The sequence below is a fragment of the Phyllostomus discolor genome, chromosome 4, assembly GCF_004126475.2.
Source record: "Phyllostomus discolor isolate MPI-MPIP mPhyDis1 chromosome 4, mPhyDis1.pri.v3, whole genome shotgun sequence".
Classification (NCBI taxonomy): Eukaryota; Metazoa; Chordata; class Mammalia; order Chiroptera; family Phyllostomidae; genus Phyllostomus; species Phyllostomus discolor.
In genome coordinates, this window is record NC_040906.2 from 29,732,403 (window position 1) to 29,758,174 (window position 25,772).

The 25,772-nt window shown below is 39.8% G+C and overlaps 1 protein-coding gene across 4 annotated transcripts in view; it reads left to right on the forward strand.

Moving 5' to 3' along the window:
• Nucleotides 1–8,943, forward strand: part of FTCDNL1 (formiminotransferase cyclodeaminase N-terminal like) — a 70,766-nt gene extending 61,823 nt beyond the window's left edge. For all 4 annotated transcript variants that reach the window (XM_036023128.1, XM_036023130.1, XM_036023129.1 and 1 more), the window contains exon 6: nucleotides 8,092–8,943. In XM_036023128.1, coding sequence (XP_035879021.1) covers nucleotides 8,092–8,528 — 437 coding nt within the window. In that variant the 3' untranslated portion in view covers nucleotides 8,529–8,943. The remainder of the gene's footprint in view (nucleotides 1–8,091) is intronic.
• Nucleotides 8,944–25,772: the final 16,829 nt, after the last annotated feature.

Genomic DNA, 25,772 nt, shown 5'->3' on the forward strand with positions numbered 1-25,772 from the left:
GCCTCATTGAAGACCGAAGGGATTATACCACAGACCCAGCCAGTGCAGTGCCCGGTGACTGAGATCGGTCAGTGGCCAGGAACTAGAAATGGGGATCCTGGTGTTAGACTACGGCAGAGCTGGCTTTAGTGCTAGGTGAGGCAAGCCCCCCAAAAAACCCGCTTCTCACTGTTACAGTGCTGTTAGAATGAATGGGTTGGTGTTTGGGAGGAACTTGAACCTTATATAAAAAGCGTGTTTGAGTTAAAGACCAAATCTTCAAAACTGGCACAAAAATGTTTAAAGATGGACTTTTAAAGGCAATATTTGAGATAGGTAAAGATGTAGTTACAGGCATTCTAATGTAGTTCAGGCATACTGCTAATGGTACTAACAGTTGGTTTAAAGCCTTAGAAGTGAGTTGGTGATATGCACCAAGAACTCTAAAAATGTATATAGCTGCCTGGCAGGGGTTCCATTTCTAGTGATAAATCCTAAAGAAATAACAAAAGGCACATGTACTTATGTACAAGTATATTTATCAGAGCATGATTTATAATAGCAAATACTGGAAACATTATAGATGTGCAATAATTGAGAACAATTAAATAAACCTAAATGAAAGACTGTTATGCAAGCAATTAAGCATGATGTTGTGGAAGAGTTGTTAGAGACATGGAAAATATGATACAGTGTAGAGAGAATTTGTAGTTAATTAATGCAACAAATATTTGTTAAGCACTTAGTATGCACCAGGCATTATCATCAGTAGGCAAAATAGAATTTATATGTCCTCAAAGAATTTATATTCCACTGGGCAGGGGGGTGAGGAGACAGACAATAAATAATAAGCTTAATAAATAATAAATTACATAGCATGTTAGAAAATGATAAGTGCTACAGCCAAAAAAAAAATCATGACTCCTGGGACGGGGCGAGCTGAGATTTGAAATGGTGTAATCTGAAGCAGGCAGGCCTCACGGTGACGGTGGCGGTGACGGCAGCTTTGGAGCCCAGGCGGGGAGTGAGGCCATTAGCCATGTGCAGATGCGGACAAGCCTTTCAGGCAGAGGGAGGAGCCAGGGTCAAGGCCAAAGAACATAAAGTAGTGTCAACAGTATTATCTCAATGTTGTAAAATGCATATGCATGTATTTTATTGCTCTCATATATTTATAAGAAAAACATTTTAAATTTTGTAATGCTTCCAACATATTTTCACAGTCTCTCTAAATTGAGCTTGTGATTGTCTATTATCTTTCATGAAGAAGGGTAGTTATTGTTTTAAAGATTCCATTTATTTATTTTTAGAGAGAGGGGAAGGGAGGGAGAAAGAGAGGGAGAGAAACATTGATCAGTTGCCTCTTATGCACCCCTAACTGGGCACCTGGCTGGTGCTCAAGTCATGGAGCAACCCTGGCCAGAGCTCAGGAAGAACAATTATCAATGTTTATCAGTGGTCAGTTTGATAAAAGCTGTGTTTCAATGTATTTGTTCAGACTGAATTCCATGGGAGATTTAAGATGAGAAGAAAAAAGCATGGCTGCTATTTCTGCATGTGTCTTTTTGGACAGCATCTCCTGACAAGTGGTAGGAGCCTTAGTTTGTGCAAAACTCACAAAAGTTTAATTAAGAGTTCCTAAGGTTAGGCAACCGTTCGTCCAGAGGCCCTTCATCTAATAGGCTCAAAACAGGTGCTAATAGCAGAAAAACGAAATGTTTCAAGGTGGAATAGTGACTAAGGGATGTGGATAAACAATTTGTTTCTAGTATTTCACAAACTGGATTGGAATTCAAGTTTAAGGTATGTGATCACCCCAAATCTTAGGTTACCTTTCTTGTCCAAATTCTCCCTTAAAAATGCTTTCATTTTTTAAAGCACTATCTCTTGAGGTAGAATTTATAACAAACACCTCTGTCGTTAGGATATAAATGTTAGTCATCTAATTTTTTAATGCACTTAGTTTCCAACAATGGTGAATTCCCTTATTTTAAAATTTAATGGCTTTCTATTTTTCTAACTTTTTAAAAGTTATATCAGTGTTTCTCAACAAGTTTTTCCACTTCTCCCATCAAAACAGAAAAGCCTCAGCACATTGTTGCTGTTTATTTCTTTTCCCAAGAAAAAAATTAAATAGAAATGATTGGTGCTATCAACTGGACACTTCCAGCTGACTTTGCAGTGACAAATTAATCTCCACAGTGCCCGAGAGGAAGCAGATTTATAGGGGAACAGGTTTCTGTTTTGAAGTTCCCTACGAATATTATAAACAGAAGAGGAAAAAAAAAGTGAGCTCAGAAATGACTAACACTCTCAGTCAGTGCCAAACAGACAAAATCTTTTAAACCAAATTCCTTTTAAAAGTTGTAGTTGGCCAGCTCGTGGGGAACATAAATTAGGGCAAAGCAGTAATAGTTGATACTTTTAGACCTATAAATAAATACTTTATACATATATATTTAAAAACCCTAAACATTTATGGGATAATTTAAACACTGCTGGCTGATATGTTATATGAATGGTCTGCATATACTATATGCATCATTGTTTAAAAATACAGGGACAGTTCTTTGAACTACACAGTTTCATATGGTGCTTTAGGAATCATAGATGGAGGTAATTGGTACATCTTGGAATCAGGGACTTCTGTTTAGTTACTTAAATAAATGGGTTACTGAGAGCTGCCCCCTACTACTTCTCTCTCTGTAAATAAGAAGTACAGCATCATCAGGCACTTTTCCTGACATTGAATAATACAATTTACTCCACATCAAAACTCTTATTTAGTCTTTGAAAAATAATAGCCTGTTCTAGAATGAGTCTTTTAAGTTTTAAGGAACTTACTTTCATAATTTTCTGTCTGATGGTAAATCCCATTGGGATGATGGGAAGTGAAAGTCTTAATGCGTAATTAAATATGTAACCTGTAAAGGACACACGAAGGACCTAGGCGCTGAACTAGTGAGGGACACTGTCCTACTACGGAAAATGTGGGAGCAGGCAAGTTATCTGAGGCTTCCTTCCCCTGGGCTGGCTTCATTCCACCGCAATGTTAGTGTGTACCTACTTGGGCAATTTCCTCTCAATAAATTAGAGCTGTTCTGAAGGATTTTCAAAGTTGAGAAATGGAGACTCGTAATTTCTTGCAGGACAAGAAAACATCATAGCCATTTGGCAGAACAGCTGAGCCAAGGCAATGTCCCGAAGAGGTGGAACCTGAGTTCAGGTCGCTGGGTGCCACTCCCAGCCCTGGGCCGCATGGTTCTCGCTTAACTTTCTTCCCTGTAGACCTGGCCACATGCATGGAGGAGTCCTGCATTCTTCCTGCCATGGGAACGTGGGACTTAGCAATTTTGTTTGAGTTTTACGACTTTAGTCATCAAATGTCCTGTTCAGCTGTGGTTTCTTTTTAGCACATGTTCTAAAAAGAATTTAAAGTACCAATATATAATGATGACTAATTGCTTTTGGTGTAATAACTATATTTTTGAGCCTGACTTCCAAGTCTGATTCCTTGCTGACTTTGTTACTCTGAAGCAAAGACCACTTGTAAGCTAGGTTTTATCTTATTTTAACCTTCTTCATGTTTTCATACCCAGCAACCCGTGTGGTTCCTGACACTCAGCGGGTTTTCAGTAAAAACACATTTAGTGAGCGAGTTGCACATTGGTCCACAAGAACCTCCCTAGTTATTCAAACTGTAATGTAATCCACAAATTCGAAGTTCTCTCATGAGATATAAAAATGTCAGATACACCAAAACCCCACCTCAGCTCTCTGCTCATGCGTTTTTTAATATAGCCACCAAAGAAGAGCTTAGTATAACAAGCAGAATTTCTAAAGACATCCCTGAGCAACTTCTGACCTGCTGAAATGAGACTCTTTCTATGGAGGAAAATATATAGAATTGCTTCACTTTTAATTGATTGAAGATGATGGTACTTGGAACTATTTTTGAGAATAATTTTGACCTAAAGGGAAAAAAAGGACATGTGTTTCTTCTGAGTGCTGTTTTTTCATTGTTCTAATGGGCTCTTCACTATTGTTTTGTCTGAATGCAGTTTTTTATTTGTGTTATTCCAGACGTGGTCCTACCACAAGCATCTTTAAACCAGACATTAATAGCATAGTTCACAGTCATTACTGCCAGCACTCAAACACAAATATTGCATTTGTGTTTGCAAAAGCTACACATCAGATGTTAATTAAGTGCATTTTTTTTCCTGCTTAAACAATCTGGCATAAAGAGTTTACATCTATATCAGTTCACCATAAGGTCTCTACAATATCTGAGTCGCCAGTGTACAGTATACGATAAATACCGTGTTTCCATACAAGAAAATAGCAGCATTGTTAGGAAAACATCAGGCCTGTTGTATTTCCCTGTGAAATAATAGGAACTGGATCTCAGTTTCTTTTTCTTTTTGATAAAAAAAGTGTTTAAGGAGGAGTAAACACCAATATTTAGAATGATAAATTTTTCATTAAAGAGCACATGGAAAGTGATATCATACCAAAGATTTTTTCCTTGTTTTTAGCTTGCTTCAGGGCGTTGTGACAGTTGCGTGGGAATAAAATTGGAATTTGAGTTTTGCAGAGAGGAGGAGATGCTGCCGCCGGAGCAGCAAGTGCCAACCTGCAGGCAGCGGGAGCGGATGGAACCGCAAACTGAGAAACAAACCTTCACATCAGGTTTCTGATTTTAGAGCAAAAAATGGAATTACTTTAATTATACAACATTTACCTAGAAATACAATTTGCTGGGATTAATTATCTTCCTTATTTAAAAATTTTTGCTAAGTTTAAATTAGCATAAAGAATCAAATTCAGCATTTGAATAAGGTCAACGCAACTACTGGGTTTAAATGCGGAGTCTGATTCATTAGACTTGGACCCACATCCTGGTGCGGGACTGGGGCAGAGCAAACAGGGGAAGTTGGGGAGGCATGCCTTTGGGTAGAAAGTAGTTTTCTTTTCCTCCTTTACTTGCTTCCTCCCTCCCTCCCTCCCGCCTTCCCTCCCTCCTCCCCTTCCTTCCAAGGGAGAAATGGGTCCTGGCCTCACAATCCCTCTGGAAGGAAACTACTCCCTGATTAGGTCAGAAAACTTCTCAGATTTATTGGTCGTCTCTGTCTATTCACTGCTTACATAAGATATAGCAATGAAACAAATTAAATTTGTGTAATTAAAGTTTGATAGAAGAATTAAAATACACATAGCAATGGTATACATGAAAAATGATCATTCTGTGTTAATTTTAATTAATTTTTCTTATTTTATTTAAAAGAGAAAAGTTACTTCTGATGTTGAATTTTATTTTTCTAAGAAATAATTAACTTTTAAGTATGCTTTTGAAGGCATTTTAGAAATAGGGTTATTTTTAAAGTTAAGCACATCAGTGTTAGGACAAGTGTATCCTTTATCAGACTCTTGTGCTCTGGGCTTAAGATCTAAACTTTGTTCATCTTCAGCAATTTAACTTAGGCAATGAATTCATTTAGTAACAAGAATGATCACCTTTGGAAATCCTACTAAAAAAGGAACAGTTATTGTGCGTGTGGTAAAAGGTGCCTTCGAGTGTGCTGGGTGTGGGGTTCAGGAAGCGCCCAGTGGCTGTAGGGTTGGAATGGGCGAAGGTGTTGTAGTGTGGGGAGGAAGAGCCTTGGGTCCGTGTGGTTTGCCCCCTCAAGCCGACAGATTGCATGTGAATATCTGAATCTTGATTGGGCATATCAAAGTTCTAAAACAGCAATAGGCCCACTATGTATTTTGAATAGTTGTGCTTACTGTAACCCAGTATACATTCATGCTCTTCAGCAAAACATGAGTGAGATTGTTGGAGTGATGGCAAAGATGAGGTCACTTTTGGAATCAGAATAGCGTATGTATTCAGATTGAGGAAATGGGACTATTTGTAACATTACCTGTTGAGGGGTGCAGGAGGGAGAAAAACCATGCTTGGATGTTTTCCATTAATGAATGACATTAGCATTGACAAAAAATTGTTTTCCAATGTACTCTGTGAAATGTTAAAACTGATACACTTCTCAAAGATATTTAGAGTAAGTGATTGGTGTATGAGATTATGAGATAGAGATGTATTGACTGTTAGGAAATTTAATTTTTATGAAATCAGCATTATGGAGAAATACTGTAATCTGATTCATTTCTGCAGAATTCCCAGTAGAAAGAGGCCCAGCCTTGGGAGTTGAAATGTTTCATTATGTGTACATGTGTGGGAACAAATGAAATGTGGTCTTCATGTGCTGATTTTCTGTAAAACATCTATTAGTATGAGAGTGCCTAGACTAAGGCAGCAAAGCCCCCAAAACCACGGCTGTCTAGGGGAAAGTGAACCCAGAAGGATACTGACATCATGAGCAATAAGCTTGAAAGTAGCAAGAAAAAGCTATGACAGTAACATAATGTTGAAATAGCAGTGAAGGAATTGTCATATGCTGAAGATGAGGTCAGCCTTTTGTCTCCCATCAATCCCTAATCAACTTTGCTTTCAGAAATGGAAGGTTGCCCCAAAATGAAGAAACTGCAAACCTAAGCTTTTTATACCAATGCTAATTTAACCAAGTTGTTCATCTTATAATGTAAACTATAATTAGAGCAGGGCTATTTATGTAACATGAGCTGCACCACTTTTGAGGCAAGAAAAAGAAGGACATTTGCCCCTGGGCTCTAAAGTAACAGGGCTTTTAGTGGCACCGGCAGCCCCAGGCCCTGAAGAAGCTGGGGTGACAGAAAGAGGTGCCTCCGGCAGGGCAGGCCAAAGACGGTACGGTTCGTACAGTGCTCCAGACCCCGCCAAGCCCACATTCTCACGAGGTGCAGAGGTCTTCTCCCTCCCCAGTTTCAAGACTGTTTGTCACTCTTTAGTGACCTCCATCCCTATCCAAGACTCTTGTTGAGATTCATTTGAATTTGGGTGTTAACCTAACTCAGTGATAGCAGGTGTGTGTTTGGAGCAGAAGGGATGGCTACAGAGTGGGATTCATTCCTGTTTTCTACACCCTTATGCCCGATGCTGAATTCCAACCTTTGTAGAGATAATCCTTGGAAATGAGTGAAAGGCCAAGGCTTTTTGCTGCTGTTGATATTTAATACTAAAGTGTGCTTTCCTTTTTCTGTTGCTATTTTGGAAAGTCTGAATCTTCTCAATTATTGTAGAAAAAAACAACCTTCAGATACTTTCAGAGTAGATAAAAGTTTCTGCTTGTAGCTCAAGTAACTCTATTATAAAACATATATACATATACGAAGTCTGTCTGGAAGAAGTCCAACCATCGTTAATATGATGAGAACAATTTGCGTGACGTCGATGTAGCCTGGCAGCCAAGGAGAGTGGACTGGAACGTGCATGCGTGAACAATGATGACTTCACTGTAGTAGTCAGTGGGGGTGGTAGACGCTGTTGAGTGAGCATGTATAGTGTGTGGTGGTTGCATTCAAAATGACTGAGTGAGTATTACAACGAATTTGCATCAGATTTTGTTTTCAGTTTGAACACTCCTTTGTGGAAACTATTCAGATGATTCAGAAGGCTGAAACTATAAGCAGGCAGTGATTGGCAGCTTCATCATGACAGTGCGCCCACTCATGCATCCCATCTCATGCAGAGTTTTTTGGTGAAACATCAAACCACCCAGGTGACACAGTCTCCCTACAGTCCAGATTTGGCACCCTGTGACTTCTGGCTTTTCCCGGAACTAAGATCACCTTTGAAGGGGGAAAGATTTTAGACTGCCAGTGAGATTCAGGATACTATGATGGGGCAGCTGATGGCAAATGGGAGAACTGTGTGAGGTCCCAAGGTGCCTACTTTGAGGGGGACTGAGGCATCATTGTCCTATATATAGTGTTTCTTGCATCCTGTATTTTCTTCAATAAATGTCTCTATTTTTCATATTACATGGCTGGATACCTTCTGGACAGACCTTGTATATAAAACCTTTATGAAATTCTGGAGTTCATAATGAGAGGCATCTATATTATTTTAAAATAAAACCAAGTAAAGCTAGCTCCGTAGATTAAAATTGGCTAAAGAATAGAAATTCAGAAGGAGTTTTTTGCTTTGGTTGATTAACATTTTCAATGATTTAGGCATCGGCGCCAGCCCATATGTGATGAACTGCAATGTCACCATAGACTCTCAAGACTTGGCTTTGGGAAAAGAGATTGCCAGTGCCATTCGGGGCTCCAATGCAAATGGACTGAAGGGCGTCCAAGCGATGGCTTTTCCCCATGAAGGGAAAATTGAGATAGCGTGCAATGTAGAGAGTTTTGAAGACCAAGAAGCTACAGAAACCTCAGAAGATTCACAATACGTGGCTTACAGTGTCCTTGGCAACCACTTTTCTTATGTATCTCCTCGTTACATAGAAGCTCAAGTTAAAAAGTTGGCGGGTGATCAAGGAATTGGTACTGTAGGGAGAGCATTGATTGGATTTACACCCCAAGAGTGCAAGAACTGTGCTGAATATGCTATAAAGGAAAGTATTGGAGAATTCTGGAAGATACGGGGAGGTGTTTTCATGTGATCCAGTTTAAGGATTCATGGACATTTTAAGGAAGAACATCAACCATTACAAAATTATTTTTTGGCCAATAAAGATGAGGGGAAGATACAAAGAGCTTGGTTATAGCTTCGTACTGGAAAATTAGAAGCATTCTTTGTTCAATAACCTGTCTTTATAGATCATTCGTGATTGCCCTGCGATATTTCTAGTCATTAAAACTCCCTAAGAACATGTTCTGTATCAAGTTTATGTACTTGGGTGCATTAGAAGCCTTCCTGAGTCAGCTGGGTAATATGGCCCCGGTTGCTGAACCACCTTTAATTACTGTGAGCAAAACCAAAACTGGACTCGATTCCCCTGGTTTCCCCGAAGTCTTTATTCCCAAGTTCTGTATTCAATTTTCATTTGTCAAGTCATCATTTTCTAACATGTACTTTAAAAACTCAAGTACTAAGTGACTAAAAAGTGAAAAGAATTATAAAATAAAGTTATTCTTTCAAAGCATGATTGTTTTTGCCATCCCACTTTTGGGAAGACCTGTTGTTTATTCCAGAAATAACTCCAAAAACTCAATTTTTCTAATTTCTTAATGTTTATATAGGGAGATGAGATGGTGGTATTGGGCATGGCTTATCCTTTTTGGAATTTAAATGGAAAATCTGAAAATTTAGGGAATATATTGCTTTTTAGCAAAGAGAAGAGTATCAGTGGAAGAATTTCATTTGAAAGAAATTAAAATATGTAGTCACCTTGTGAACTGAAAGAAGCCACTTGTTTTATCTGGCAATTTTATGTAAATCTTTAGTATTTAAATTGCTTTAGTACAAGGTACTTTTTAATCATAAAGCACAAAGAAATAAATGAATTTTTTCATTGATTTTGTTTAGCAAGAAAGATTATGGTCTTTCCAAATAAGAGCACATAATGGGAATTTATTTTAAGGAATTAAAAATGAAAAAGAGATTGGACTCAAATATTTTTATAGGATCTAGTAATCTAGCCTAATATTTTTCACTTACATTTGACTCTTGAATTTGATTGTATTAATTTTATTCCAGAATTATGCTTCTTTGGTGTTTTCTTTTTGCTGTCAATGTAAATACCTAAAAGATGTAGAAATGCTGGACTAGGTTTGGTTTTCAGGCACAAGGAAGTTTAGTTGTTGGGGTGGCGAGAGCTGCGAGAGCGGAGACGCGGTGGCGCCTGGTTCTTCTGCGGCTTTGGCGGAGGCCGTGGAGCCTCGCGGAACCAGCGCGGGACAGTGGATTGGCGGCCTTTGGTTCCAGTCCCTGCTCTGACCTTCCTTGTAGCCATAGTTCTATCACCTATAAAAGAGAGAAAAGATTTCTTGCCTCAACCACAGGCTGTATTCTAGGGAACTAGAGGGAAGTACTTTCTAAGCTGAAACGTAAAAAGGAAACATATTGCTAATACCCTTTCCATATCTATTCTAGAGTTACAGGCATCAGTGTTCAACAGATGAGATGTAAAAGCACATGGTACACTGAGTTGTTTGGGGTTGTAAGAGCATTTGATTCATTTGCCAGTTAGCTGAATTAGCCTCTCCAGGTTCCTTTCACTGCATTCCAGGCTTCTGGCTTTGTGCAAGGTCCGTTTAAAACTGCACATCTATTTAATGAGTACAGGGTTTCAATTTTGAAAGGTAAAAAATATTCCCGAGATGGTGGTGATGGTTGCACAACAGTGTGAATACTTAATGACATTGAACTTTATATTTAAAAATGGTTAAAATGGTAAATTTTACATTATGTGTCTTTGACCACAATTAATTATTCAAAAGTATATATTAATTCCACAAAAAACAAACATCTGAATAAGATAATTTCACTAAGCCCATACTTTCTAAATAAAGCTTTGGCAAATTTCTTACATCTATTAAATATAAAAATATGTAAGACCTGTTTTTCCCTTTTTAATCTATTATGATGGACTTTGGAACTACATAGGAGATTTAGTTAATGGTTTAAAATAGAGCTGCTTAAATTTGGCCTTTGATCAAAAAGCAATAATTTACTATTTTTGTTATAAAGAACTTTCGAAATGAGCACAATCACGTCTTACCTCTTATTCATCCTCTAATTTCTCTGCTCTTTTCTATCGTCTTTCTCTCCTGCCCTCCTCCGTTGCTCCAACCCAGTTCTTCAGAAAATCTGAGCTAGCAGTTAGTCGCTGTAGGTTGAACCCATGGACAGACACCATATCATTAACATTTTCTATGTCTAAGCTGGCAGAAGTAGCTGGGATAGATCAATAACAACTAAGGATTATCAAATTAGGTTGAGAAAATCTGACAAAATCAACTTAAGAAATAACCCTGACTCATATATACCCTTTCCTCGTATTGGCCTCTTAGAAGCAAACCGACAGTTTCTGCCAATGTTTCTGCAGTATTTTTTTCTACGGGACCACAAAGTGGACATTGTATGGAACGTGGCTTCATAGCTCGTTTAACCTCTGTCTCCTGCCAGATGACTTTGCCCATGACTTGTGCGGGTTGTGAGTAAGGCAAATGGATGTGGGCGAAGAGAGCTTACTTGTGATCAGCCCTTCAGTGTTTCTGCTCTACCCGACTTGAAACTTGAACTTTTAGTTTCTTAGAAGAGGGACAAGGAAAGCAAAATGCTAGGCTACGAGGGTGACAGGGGCTTCTGTTACTGGTTTTGTTGGGGGTGGTGTCGTTTGTTTCCAACGTGAATTTGGGCCCGACTCAATAGTGAATGAGAACTGCTCCAACCTAAGGGAGTGGGGCAGGCTAAGTAAAATGTAACTGCAAAATAAAACGAAATGGGGGGTAATATTTTCATTCCTCAACATAATGAAAAGCCTTGCTTGTAATTGGTTTGTCCTGTCTTGGAAGTGGCGTCCGTGGTCCACAAAGGACCACTCTGTGAGGGATCCGAGAGGAATTTATCATTCCCTCTGGCTGAGCCAACGCAGGCTTGATATACAGTTTTGTTTAGTATAAATATTCTCATGTTACTGTTTACTCTGTGGGGATCCGAGGATCTCACTGACAGGGTACGTGCTCCACGGCCTCGCTTTTAAAAGGCATTTATTTGACTCTGTTGTTTGTACTTGCCCAGAAACTTCAGAGAGCGGCCCAGGAACTTGTTTGATAAGCATCCAGACCGTGCTCCGGGAGTATGTCGTGCTCGGGGGTTAGAAAAGCTTATTGTTTTAAGCAGGCCTGCACATGGCCTCGAAGGAGCCCATTTTTCATAGGTAAGAACAATTCAGACACTAACAGCAGTCTCTTAGATTGCTCCTCTCAGCTGTAAGGAGAGAGCCTGCTAAGTGTGGCTCTGGTGGACCTCAGCCTGATGTTGGATTACTCTGCCATTTCCTTTGTCCCTATTTGAAATATTTTGAGGCAATTTAGTTTATTGTGAATTAAGATGTGAGCCAGAGACCTAAACATGGGACGAGTTTCTCTTTGTAACTGTGTAGTGTGTGCATTGTCCAGCTATTGTCCTCCAGCCCCACGCCTACCCTTCTGTCCGCTGCTTTATGCCTCTGGGACTCTGCAAACTCCGTTTCTTCTTTGCCAGCTGGTGCCCCATTAGGCTCTTCCAGTGTTGGGTGCTGGGTGGGGAGGCTGTTGGGCTGGAGGAGGAGAGGGCTTGCTCCTTCCTGTTTGCTGCTTGTTTCTGGCAGCCCCACCTGAGCGATGGCGGTTAACCTGGTGGTGGGTGTTGGTTCCAGGCTCCAGCATTTTTTTTTAATTTATTTTTATTTTTTTTGACTCTTTCAGAGCTAGCCTTGTCATGCCTCTCAGAAGCACCAGCCTTGGCAGTTTTACCACCTCAGAGGTCTGAGACCCAGTGCCGCCAGGCCTCTCCTCTAAGCTTCTGGGCTCTGAGAGCCCAGACTCCTCCCCTTGTCCCTTCAGCCTCGTGTGCAGTGCTTCCTGCAGTTATATCTCTGGGCACCATGTTCTCTCCTTGTCCCTTTAGTTCCCCAACAACTGTTGGCCAATTTTTAAAAATATTATCTCTTTTTAAATACTTTATGCTTTCTGTTTTCCCTCCTGGATCCTGTCAGAAGTAAACCTATCAGCAGACTAAACCGAAGGAGATGAGAATAAGGCAGAACATATTCAGTGTGGGTGTAGTTACTGATGGAAACAGCCCGTTGATGATCACTAGTCTTTTCTTCTCAGTAGCATTTTATTCGTTTCATTGTTTTCTTCCTGTCGAGTTCTATTCTATCTTCCCTTTCACAACCTTGCTCTTCGTGCAGCGAGTTGGGCGTCTGAGTGTTGATTTGCGGTAAGACTGGGGTGCATAGTAAGCCATCAGGTGGAGTTTTCACCCTTTGAAAGGTAGACTAATATAATTGTAAAATTTGAAGAATTACAGTCTTTTCAGTATTATAATAGTTACTTATCTTCCCTTCTGCACCCATCTGCACCTGCCAGATGGATGATGCTGTTTAGCTGGTGGCAGGAGCCCAGCCTACCAAATCTTCTTCCCTAAACCTTCTTTCCAAAACCTTTTATGCATCATCCTGTTAACTTTTTCTTAGGAGGCCCAATCTGCAACCAGTCACTGTTTCCTAACCTCTTAGGTACCTGCATCTTCATGAAGACAAGCTGCTTTGGGCAGAGGAATCATTGTTATTGATATAGTCTAGCAATGACCCCTTGTTATAAAACTATTTTGTTTCTGGCACGTGTAAATACTTTTTGGCAATCGACAAGTATTGCTTTCTGTCTACCCTGAAATTATGTTTAGTAGTTTATCTTCCTTTGTGATACTGCTCCTATGTTTTACGTGGATAAAAGGAAGATAAAATAGCAAGATATAAGGAAAGAAGTCTTCTGTGAACCCTTTCAGCATCATGAATTGTAGCTATTTTTAATTAAATTCCAACTAAGCATCAGGTCCTAGCATGTGATTTTCACAACCCGATGGAGTAGGTGACTATGAAGTAATAAAATTCCCCAAGTTCTTTTAGCCTACTGCGTCAGCTAGGAGCTTCCCACTACATATCCCATATCCTGGAGATTTCTACCATTGCCCTAACTTTGAACATCCCTTGGGCCCACATCCTCAGGATGGCAGGTCTCTCCTTCTAGTCCCAGTTGGCTTTTGTCTCCGGTTTCTTGTGATCCAGTTAGAAGCTGGACAGCTAATTGGTTGACCCTTCTCTTCTGTGGAAGCTGGCCTACCTCAGAATCCTGAAGCTTCTTCTAGACCCTGGACCTCTGCAATACTTCCGTAACCTTTCCTCACTTAAAATGCCTTTCTGATCTGTCTTTTGCACAATTATCATCTACTGAGTGATTGCGCATTGACTCTTTCCTGTGCCTGGAAGATCCATCAGCTCCAGAGCTTCCTCCCCTGGACTGTCAGTGGCTCCTCTGCAGGCTAGTGCTTTCGTTCTGTTAGACACAACTCTGTTTCGTCGAGTGAGGAAGTGGAGGCTGAATCCCCACAGATTTCTCCCAGATGAATTTTTCTGGGTCGAGCCACAAAACTTGCTGCAACTAATTGGGAGATTCCTGGAATCAGTCCCACTGTCTTGAAAGAGCCAAGTCAGCCATAGGACCCAAAATGGTCCCCATCAGTATTTAAGTCAGCAAGGAAAATTGCCACCAGATGGTGCCAAAGCTGCAGCCAGGACCAGGAGAGATTTGGATTGTGCAAGCCAGTAGTACCCCAGAACTTCTGGCTGGTGGAGTGCATAGAGTCACTTGGATTATTTCTTTTATTTTGAATTGACATCTTCACATTTTATGCAATTGTGTTTTTAGGACTTGAGATATTGCATTGTGACAGGGTTTTATTGCTCTCTTATTTGTCTTGCTGGCTAGACTGTACAGTCAATGAGGATAAGGCTTTAGTCACGGGCATTTATTGAGTGCTCACTGTATTCGGTGGGACAGATTTACCATGATGCTAATGAAACGTAAGCCGCAGGTGCCCTCACTTCCATGAAACCCTTGTAAGGCCTGGGACAGACCCTTGTAATAAGCTCATATCATTGTATGGTTCACAAAACTTGCAAATGTAAGATATTTTAGCCACAATCTGCTGAAACTGCTGTCTCTTCCTACTTGGACTTCTTCGTTTTCTTCCCTGTATGATTGGTGGTGCTGGAGTGGCCAGGATCAGCCTCATGGACTCGCAACCTGTGCAACAGCACCAGGTCCTGAACTTGGTTCAGCGGCCTGCTGCCACTGAAATTCTGAACACTCTTGAAGAAGAGGATCCCCATTGTCATTTCCACTGGGCCCCACAAATTATGTAGCTGGTTCTGGGAATGGCTATGGGCGTTTCTGGATGCAGTTAAAGGGAAAATTGACTTGGGGATAATTAGGATTTAGTGGGATATATTTATGTGGTTCATAGTCACTTCCATGTGTAGTTAGGACTTGCCTACTCTTGCAGGGTAGGGATGGCTTCCAGGAACCCTCCTCTCACCCACGGTGTTGTGACACACGAAGCTGGGCCAGAGGATTATCACAAATGAGTGTGTCCTCTGGGGCCCAGCACTAGAAATAAAGTGTGGAGGGAAAACACGGTTCCAGAGGAATGGAGTGTGTGGAACATCTTTCCAGTTATTAGTAGCATAAATTGTAAGCAAAGGATGTCGCTCTTAATAGTGTCCATCTAAAACAGAACCGCTGTCCTGAAGGAATGTCTGTGTTGATGTAGTATATACAGTTACAAGTACACCAGATTATTTATTTTTATGACAATAAAATGGAATAGAATTGATTAAAATTCATGTTTTGGGGGAATGAATCTCTGGTAGAACTACAGAGAGCATGTATGTCTCTGTGTGAAGTTGTATGTTGGGAAGTTGCATATGAAACATTAATAATTAAACACAGATTTCTATCAACGATTCTAGAAAGAGGAATGAATTAGCTTTGTGTTCTCTTTACATAAAATGACATCATTGCCATTTGGGTAGGTGATCATTTGAGTAGGTGATGAAAGAGCATGCAGCCGTAAAAGTATGGAAAATGCATGGAAAAGTATTCTGGAGATAATTAATAAAAATGTCATGATATTTTTCAGGATTTACAATAATGATAGTATTTGTGTACTTTCAAAAATGTATTATGATTTATTTTCTCAATCTAAATTTATTTATCAAATTCTTTTTTATTTTTCTGTATATATTGATTTATTTTCAATTGGGGCATAATTGACACAATAGCATGTTTGTTTCAAGTATACCCTGTAATGATTTTATACTTGTATGTATTGCAAAATGATCACCACAATAGGTTGTTAGTATCTGTTACCATATGATTACTTTTCTTAAAGATGGTACTAAAAATTTTTATAATTTTAGGCCTCACAGAGCCCATGTGCTAACTCATACATTATCTTATTTAATCCTCACACCCTTTATCTGAGATCGATATTATCCTAGCTGTTCAGGTGCAGAAACCTGGGCTAAGGTTAAGTAACTTCCTTGAGGTCATACAGTTGGTAAGTTGCAGGTCCAGGTTTTTATGTGGGTCTGTCCTTTCCGAAGCTCGTGCTTTTACCCATTGCTCTCAAGTTTCTGGAACGACACATCATTTCCTCGGAAAATCCTTTTAAGACCACCAGGTTAGGCTATGTGCTCCATAAAGTCTGTCCTTTCTTTCATAGTCCATATCACAATTATTTAATTGCTAAAGTAAATGCCATAATTACGTTTCAACCTCCTTGGATGAAGCTGTTTTATTTACAGCATAGGGGTCAGTGTGTATAGTCATTGAATTAGTTCTTATAGGTCTGCTGATTTTCAGAGGCGCCTCAGAGCAGCTCCTGGCTTCAAACTCTTTCGACTTTCTTCCTCCCAGGCAGAGGAAGGGTCTGGGAACCACAAAACATTAGGCTCAAAATTAACATTCCAAGAGTGTTAGGGTGCAGCTGAAAATGGAGAGATGTGGCTATTATTCATTTATACCTTCATGTGGAAGCTTGGTCCTTATTCTGGGTGGCAGGTGTCCATATCCAGGGGGATGAGGGTAGTGGCCTTTTGTGCCATAAATGTATATGTCTCATAGTTCCGTATTTTTGTAAACTGAGTCATCTCAAAATGGGGGAAACACCTGTATCCAATTTTCTCTGGAATGTACAACCAAGTTCTCTTATACTCCTTATTTCAGATGAGGTTTTCTGGATGACACCATCTGGCAAATGTCACTTTGATTAAAGTAAATATGCAGCGTAGTTAACACTGGGAGCCTATTTGAATTTCCCTAAGTAGCCACATATTACAGAAGCAGAAGGCAGTGGGCTCTTGGGGTTGGGAGAACTTGAGAGCGTTGCATTCCACGTTTTGGTGTCAGTCGGATGGCAGTGTGTGGCCTACTGCGCTTTGAAGGGTTTTGTGTATTTTTCTTTTCTTACCAGTGGGCATTTTTTTTCTTTTTCAGTTTATTTTGACACTGGGAAGAAAATATATAAAAATGTAAAAAAACTTAGCTTTATGATTGCCAAGTTTTTCTTCCAAACTAAGAAAAGAAACCAGTTGTTGAAAAATATGATGAATGGTATCCTTTGTTTTATTCTCAATGTAGCACATGAGGGCAGTGCCATTGGAATGGGGCCAGAGTCCCCGGGCAGGAGGGAGCACCGGGCTGAAAGGAGGCCTCGTGATTCGGGGGGTGTCAGGTTGGTGGGTCAGGATTTCCTCTCAGCCATCTCGAACATCTCTTTCCTTGCTCCCACGCCCACCTCTCCTATCTCGCAGTCACTCACTGTGTTTTCAGTGCTTGCTCCTGATGAGGATGTCATCTATTTGTAAGAAAATGCCATTGGTGCAATGTGGGGCTTCCAAGCCTTTAAGTTGTGGTTTTCCCAGCTTCCACAGCTACTGACTTTATTTAACTGTGGGATCATGTATGGTTGAGGGCAACAGTCAGTTGTTAATGTGTAAGCAAACCCTAGCATTGTTAGCATTACTCCTCCTTTATTGTTGTCTTGTCACCAAGTGGTTTGGGAGAGCCAAGGAGCAGAGAGCCCAAGCCCTTTGTTCTGCAAGTCAGCCTCAGAGCCGTCCACTTCTGTCGCTCTCTCTCCCCTCCAGCCACACACTGCAATGGAGAGGAGAAGATGGGTGGGGGGCGTCACACTTCACTGTCAAGGAAATGATGGCAATGTCTCAGATGCCTTTAAAACATCTGCATGTTTCCTAAGAAGGTAAATCTAAAACTGCTCCGTGGACATGGGTAAACTGTAGCTCACTGGAACCTGTGGCACTTGCCCAATTTGGAAGTCCTTTCTGAAAACTCTGCATACCTTGACTGAAGTATTTAACTAATATTATAACTTTAGTTCTCCAGGCTGTTTTCCCCACTAGACTGTGAGCTCTTTGAGAACAGAGGCTGTTTCACTCACCTTGGTAATTCCAATGCCTGGTGTCAGAAAATCTTTGTTGAATTAATTAATGTACAAATAACTGAACTCAGAGTGCAGTGTTGGGTCAGGACTAGATAACTCTCTAGGTAGAAGATGGTTTAATCATTTCTCAGTTGACTTGAGGTTTTGTTGCATGACACTGAGTTACAGGAGAAAGTACATTCAAAAGAAGGAACTAGGGAACAGAAAATTTGGCTCAGCTGATGTGTGAGGCTGGGGGAATGGGGTAGAGCCACCAAAATTCTTCATAAAGACAGGTAATAAAATGGCTCCAGAATGCAAACACCTGACTCTTACCTTTCCATGGCAGTGTCAGCAGAGTGCAAAGTATGTGTCCAAGTGCCTCACACCTCATCCTGATGCCATTACTCTCAAATTTAGGCTGTCTTTTTTTTTTAAGATTTTATTTATTTATTTTTAGAGAGGGAAGGGAGGGAGAAAGAGAGAGAGAGAGAGAGAAACATCAATGTGCGGTTGCTGGGGGCCATGGCCTGCAACCCAGGCATGTGCCCTGACTGGGAATCGAACCTGCGATGCGTTGGTTCACAGCCCGTGCTCAATCCACTGAGCTACACCATCCAGGATGGCTGTCTGTTTTTTTTAAAGTATAGTTTATTGGTGATGCTATTACAGTTGTCCCATTCTTTTTTCTCCCCTTTATTCCCTTCTGTCTGGTATCCCTATTCCCTCCAGCATTCCCTCCTCACCTTAGTTCATGTCCATGGGTCACACATATAAGTTCTTTGGCTTCTGCAGTTTCTATACTCTTCTTAACCTCCCCTGTCTATTTTGTGCCTACCATTTATGCTTCTTATTCCCTGTATGTTTTCCCCTGTTCTACCCCCTCCCCCTCCTAATGATAACACTCCACGTGATCTCCATTCTGTGATTCTGCTCCTGGTCTAGTTGCTTGCTTAGTTTGTTTTTGTTTTGTTTTATTTTTAGGTTCAATTGTTGATGGTTGTGAATTTGTTGTTGTTTTACTCTTCATAGTTTTGATCTTCTTTTGCTTAGGTAAGTCCTTTAACATTTCATATAATAAGAGCTTGGTGATGATGAACTCCTTTAACTTGACCTTATATGGGAAGCACTTTATCTGCGCTTTCATTCTAAATGATAGCTTTGCTGGATAAAGCAATCTTGGATGTAGGTCTTTGCTTTTCATGATTTTGAATAGTTCTTTCCAGTTCCTTCTTGCCTGTGTGGCTTCTTTTGAGAAATCAGCTGATAGTCTTATGGTCACTCCTTTGTAGGTAACTCTTCTTCCTCTTGCTGCTTTTAAGATTCTCTCTTTATCTTTAACCTTGGGCAGTTTAATTATGGTGTGCCTTGGTGTGTTCCTCTTTGGGTCCAACTTGTTTGGGATTCTCAGCTTCTTAGACTTGTATGTCTTATTTCCTTCACCAGATTGGGAAAGTTTCTTTCATTATTTTTTCCAATAAGTTTTCAATTTCTTGCTCTTCTTCTTCTCCTTCTGGCACTCCTATGATTTGGGTGTTGAAATGTTTAAAGTTGTCCCAGAGGTTCCTAAGCCTCTCCTCATTTTTTTTTGAGTTGTTTCTTCATTCAAATAAAGGAATGTTTATTTCTTCCTTTAGTTCCAAATTGTTGATTTGAGTCCTGGTTTCCTTCCTTTTGCTGTTGGTTCCTGTATATTTTTCTTTATTTCACTTTGTATAGCCCTCACTTCTCCCTTTACTTTGAGTCTGTACTAAATCATTTCTGTAAGTATCCTGATTACCACTGTTTTGAACTCTGCATCTGATAGGTTGTCTGTCTCCTTGTTGCTTAGTTCTATTTTTTGCAGTTTTGATCTGTTCTTTCATTTGGACCATATTTCTTTGTCTCAGTGCACCTGTCACACTGTAAGGGGCAGAGGAGCCTTAGGTATTTGCCAGGGTGGGGCCACCTACTTCTCTGAGTTGTGGGGCTGTATGCCGGGTAGTGGTCAGAGAGGGAACAATGCCACTTACTCAGCTCTTATCCTGCTTTCAAGGGACTGGCAATTTCTCCCACCACCACAATCCTCACAGGTCTTACAGCCAGAGGTTCTGAGGCTTTATTTTGCCCATGCTGGAACCCTGGATTGCATGGTCTGTCTCGCTTCCCAGTGGTTCCTCCCAGTTCGTCCACATACAAATATGGCACTGCCATGTCTGCCAGCCACTGCCTTGCCATGCATCCTCTCCACCCCAGCTGCTCATCTCTGCCCCTCCTACCAGTCTGGATGAATATTTCTTTTTTAACTCCTTGGTTGTTGAACTTCCTTACAGTTCAATTTTCTGGCAGTTCTGGTTGTTTTTTTGTTTTTAAATCAGTTGTTTCCTTCTTTTGGTTGTGCAAGGAGGTGAAGTTTATCTACCTATGCTTCCATCTTGGCTGGAACCCTAGGCTGTCTGTTAAATGCCCCATGATCCACTTGTAAACTCTTCAAGAAAAAATGAAGCCAAGTTCTATTCTGTGGCCACCAGATTGGAGTTTTTCTCTCCCTGCTTCATTCAGTTAATTGAGCTGTGCTGGAAAGTTCAGTAATTTATTCTGTGGAGTCTTTCTGTACAAACAATCTCAGGCTGAGGGAAGGAGACTTAGCTGAATCTCTCAAACACTTAAAATGCGGAATTCGTGTTTTGGAAAACACCAGTGAGTCAGTGTCCTTAAATGTCATCAATAAAAGACAGTCTCCATCAGCTTTCATTAACTGAGCTCAGAGTTGCCTCCTTTTATTGCTTCTCACATGTTTACAGTATCTCATTCTTTCCTTGATTCTGTATTTTCACACCATATGGCCACGTCTTTAAGTCATTTTTCGGCTGCTCTATTAAATAGTAAAATGAGATTCAGAACAGATTTCTTTGATTTTAAAATAGCATTTTGGATGTGTGGCTTTTTTGTAAATAAAAAAAGAATTAAAGGACTCAAAAGCATGAAATTTCAGGTATTCTTACTCAGACAGTGAAATATGTAGCTTTATACTTACTCTTAGAGTAAATATATGCTTATCTTGTGGAATTCCACCTACAGTATTATTGATTCATTCATTTTGCATATTGTGGTTCATTCCACTTAAATAAGATTTAGCCTTTGCTTTTACTAATGGGCATAGATTGAAAATGGAATTGAAAGTATGCCTTTTATAACTATTCAATATTATATTTCTCATTAGAAATGATTGTTGTAGCTTATGATTAATATATACTATATATCAGTAATGCTCTGTTGCTATAGTTGTGGTTATTATTCTGATATTTAATAAAATAAAATGTAGGATTCAGTTATATTTTACTTTTTTTCTGGAATGTTTAGTGGTCAGGTTTTTGAGAAGCTGAAAAAGAGAGTGTTACTGCCAACACTTAGACCCCACAGTGTAGAGTTTGTCAATGAGGGCTTAAAGCAGTGCTCTTGCAATTTAATACAGTTTACTTTGCAAAGGATTAGACATTTAAAAGGCTATTAAATATTTACTGCTTGTTTTCTGAGCCAGAAAAGGCGTTTTGGTATAAGCTGATTTTTTTTAAGGACAATACTTAACAAAAGAAAACTGCTGCGTGAACAAATTTTGTAATATGAGTAAATTTTCCATTGATTCAGACTTTAGCAGTATGGACTGTGTCAATCATAATTAATCAGTTTATGAGTATGTGATCTGAAATCTTCAATTATCCATTACAGTCTGGACATTGACTAACAGAAATGGCTGACCTGGAGTTGATTGTTTAAAGTTAAAACAAGTGCACTCAACACTCAGAAGGTCAGCACAGTAGATTCTTAACTGTAATTCAATGACATCAATTTAAAGTAGTATACAGTTTGAGAGTGTTAAAAATACAGTTTATTATATTATATTACATTTATTATATATATTTTATTGGATTTATTAAGGTGACCTTGGTTAATAAAATTGTATAGATTTGAGGTACACAATTTATGTATTTTTAAATCCAAAGATTTCAGTTGAACATAAGTCCATTGAATGAGTATATTTTGATTACTATTGACATTTTTAAGTTTATTATTTAATATGATACATAGGAAGGTAGCAATTTGGAAGAACTGTTTTAAATAATTTAGGTAAAATTCTACTTTTTCTGAATTATCCTGGTATAGTCATTGTTTGTCGCTGTGACAAACATCCACAATATTTTTAAATGGCAGTAACAAAAATTTATTTTTAATCATCGCCTCCACATATTCTCTTGTATCTTTTTCTTAAACATAAATCTCTGGAAGAAATGGAAGCTATCTCACAACATGTACACCATTTCTAGAACATAAAGATTGTCTTCCAGGCCAAATGAAGAGGGCTGCTTGTTTTCCACAAAGCAAAATCATTACCTAAAAGATTGTGCAGTAGACAACTATATGGGCATGGTGCTTATTCTTAAAGACGTGAAATTAAGAGAGCAAGCACTTACCCAAACAAGTGAGAGAAAGATGAACAATGATGTGTTGTAGACAGCCCACCGACAGGGGAGAGAGACAGACGTTTCTCAGACTTTGTGTTGTCATTTTCAGCCTGGCGGTGAGCAGAGGTCTCCTCCTTGGAGGAGATCCAGCAGGGGCTTGGGGAGAGGTGCCAGTCTTCCATTGTTTCCAGATCATTACCTGGCAGGAGGCAGCTTATTCCTCTCAGAAAAGTATTTACTCGATAACTAGATAGACTGAGGATCTACTGTGTCAGGTGGCCTTCCAAGAGACAGAGGAGTGAATGAGATAAGGTGCCTGCCCTCAGGGGGCTTGCTTCCTAGTGGCTGCCTACAAATAAACAAGTAGAAACTTTGTCAGGTGATGCTCAGTACCACACAGAAGTATAAAGCAGAGTAAGGAGGATGTGGGGTGGGACCTGTTTGCATTTTTGAAAACAAGGGCTGGAGAAGGTCTCATTGATAAAATGGCTTTCGAGCAACGATGGGGGAAAGGACAGCGAGCTGGTAGGGGAAGAAATCAAGGCAGGAGGACAGCTGGAATAAACCAGGCAAGCCCTCAGCTCTGGCCATCTTATGTCCAGCAGTCATATTTTACACAGCATAGCAAGTAGGGAAGAGACACCTTACAAAAGTATTCAGGTCCAAGGGTCCCTTATTCTCTAATAAATATCATCTTGGAGAAACAATTTCATCATCTCCCATTTACGGCAGGGATTGGGTTGGGCATTGTGCAGCAGTCCAGGTTGAATTTTTAGGATGGCCTTTCCTCTGCTAGGGAATCTGATGCTCAACTGAAGTTACGTGACTTTCTCAGGCCCACATAGCTTTGAATGGTGGAGCCAGCCTGTTACCTCAGATCAGTCTGACCCCAAGGTCCCTCCCGCCTTCAAGATGGTAAAATGCCTGCAAAAATGGTCACATGAATGGATTATTAAAATAGCTTTAAAATGTGACAAATATCAATGTTTTTAACTGAGTGAGAAAGGCTGAATTGTCTACCGGGAAAAGTCAGAATAGCAAGTAGTTACCAAGCTCTGGTTGGCTTCATTAAAGACAGCAAGATCTTCCACCACAGAGAATGCGAGATGTGGCTGTTATCACGTAAGGTTGGACCCTTTGGGTCCATGACTCCTTTCTCCCCTCAAATGAGAAATACTTGCTTTGGCCACAATCCTTGCTCTCCCTCTTTCTCTCTCTTTTTTAATGTCTATGGACTTGATTGGGAATGTCGGTTCTTCTCTGCAAACATAACTAGCCCACTATTATGAATAAAAGCACCCAGTTCCTTTAGGCAGGCTTGGATATATATTAAAAATTTGCCAGCTCCCAACTTTTCTATCAGTTCGTATTCACACAGATAATATTAATAAGATTAATATCCATTCTTATTCATCTGGAATTTTACAGTTTTTAGTATGTCTGTTATTTTCAATGATGAAACTCAGAGATTTCTCTCTTCCTAAGGCACATCAGCCAGGGTACTGGTTTTCTTGAACATCAGGGTGTGGAAAAGTGATCTCCACATGGGATAACTAGAGATGCAGATCTTACTCTTTGTGTCGCCCCTTTCTGTGAGGTTTCGGTCCTACACTTTGAACTAACCTTGCAGAGAAAAAAACGATAACGAAGTGCAGCGCACACATAACGAGTATCTGTTAAAACACTAGCTCTGGAAAGAAGCTGACATTTAATGCAACCCAGGAATTTTCTCTGCTTCTTTTCCCAGATTCACATTGCAGCTGGTTTCAGGTCTTGGTCGGAGTGCTTGTGAGTTCTTGATGTCAATGCCACATGTTTAGGAGGGAATATCGATCCATTAGTCATGCAGACCCTCCCTTCATTCATGGGCTCTATGCAATTTTTAAAGACTGGACTTTATATTTTTAAAATGAAAATGTCTGTATCAAAAAGTTGGCTTACAGTGTTAGTTGTCACTGTAGTCAAATGATGCTCAGCCCTGAGGAACAGATAAGATGTTGTGGGGAAGTTTCACAAGGGCAAGATGGCTCAGTAATGCACTGAACTAAACTCCAAAATACTTTTATCCCTTCTGTTCTCTAGTTTGTTCATGGGGATTTTATTATTTTTCTATTGACAATAAACATTGATATATGTTTTATGTTTCTGTCAGTTACTTTTCAAGTACATGTCCCCCTTCCTCATTTACCCCCAGACAGTTTGCACCACGAGCTCTCAGAGGGTTCCTCTGGAAGACTAGACGAGAATTAAGCCTCTATTCATGTCTTGCCTAATTTGTTATTTTTTTCAACGTCATGTATTATTTCCATTTCTAACAGTCTCGTCATGTTTCTAAGGAAACTTTGGGCATAGATACACTTGCAGGCAGTGGGCGATGCTAATTCCATGTACGAGTGTGGCAGTTAGGAACAAGGGCTGTCTCTAGCCATTGTGTGAATCCAGAGGCATTTTGAAATCATTGTCTTCATGTGTATGTTCCCTAATCCCTCTATTAAATACAAATCAGAAAATTATAAATTTAATAATATGTTTGAGAATACAGTGAGACTCCACAGAGAAGGAAAAAAGACGTGTTTCTTAATTTAACCAGAATTGATGGTTAAATTACTTATGTTTGGTACTAGACTATTTGAAAATTTAGAAAATAGTCCCCATGGTTTCTGTTTAGAATCTTGCTTTGTATACAACATATACACACACGGAGGAGTTAGAGAGCAATTTGAAGCCATGCATGGACACAAGAAGGAGACAAGTGTGTATGCTGGGCATAAATGGATTGTAAAGATAAGAAACTATCAGAGGGAAATGCAATCATTTATGCAGGAAACAGATTACTGAGAAGGGTGAGAATATTAAAGAATGAGAGCGTGAGCAAGAGCACAGGGATGGGAAATAAGCAATGCGTAAGGGCTGTGGGGAGGCATGCGTGTGGTCAGATTGGAGGGACAGAGAGGATGGCCTTGGTCTCTGCCCTCAGGGAGCTCCCAGCCAAGTAGGGGAAAGAATATGCCAACCACCCATTGTAGCACTGGTGGTGAGTAGATCATAAGAGCAAAATAATTCTCTGATGGAGGAAGAAAACTTCTTGAGAGAGGAGGTAAAGTTTGAAGAATGAGACAGGGACTTTCAGACAAAGGGAATAGCAAATGCAGTTGGCTAGAAGTAAGTCTCTTGTGAGAAATAATACTCATTGTATTTTAAAATCTAGTATCAGTTATTTCTAAATTTACCAAAAGATCTACCACTTTGTGAGACATTCTTGTACAATTGCTTTGGGACTTCATATTTCAAGGATTTGTGAAAATTGGTAAGTCATCAAGTATAACAGAAAAATTATTTTTCCAAAATTCCATCTTCAACCATTTTTATTTCTAGGTTTTTCTTTCTCAACAAAATTCATAATGAAGTATGTTTTTACACATAAAATTATATGAAGAAAAAAGGCAAAATTCATCATGGAAAACATTTTT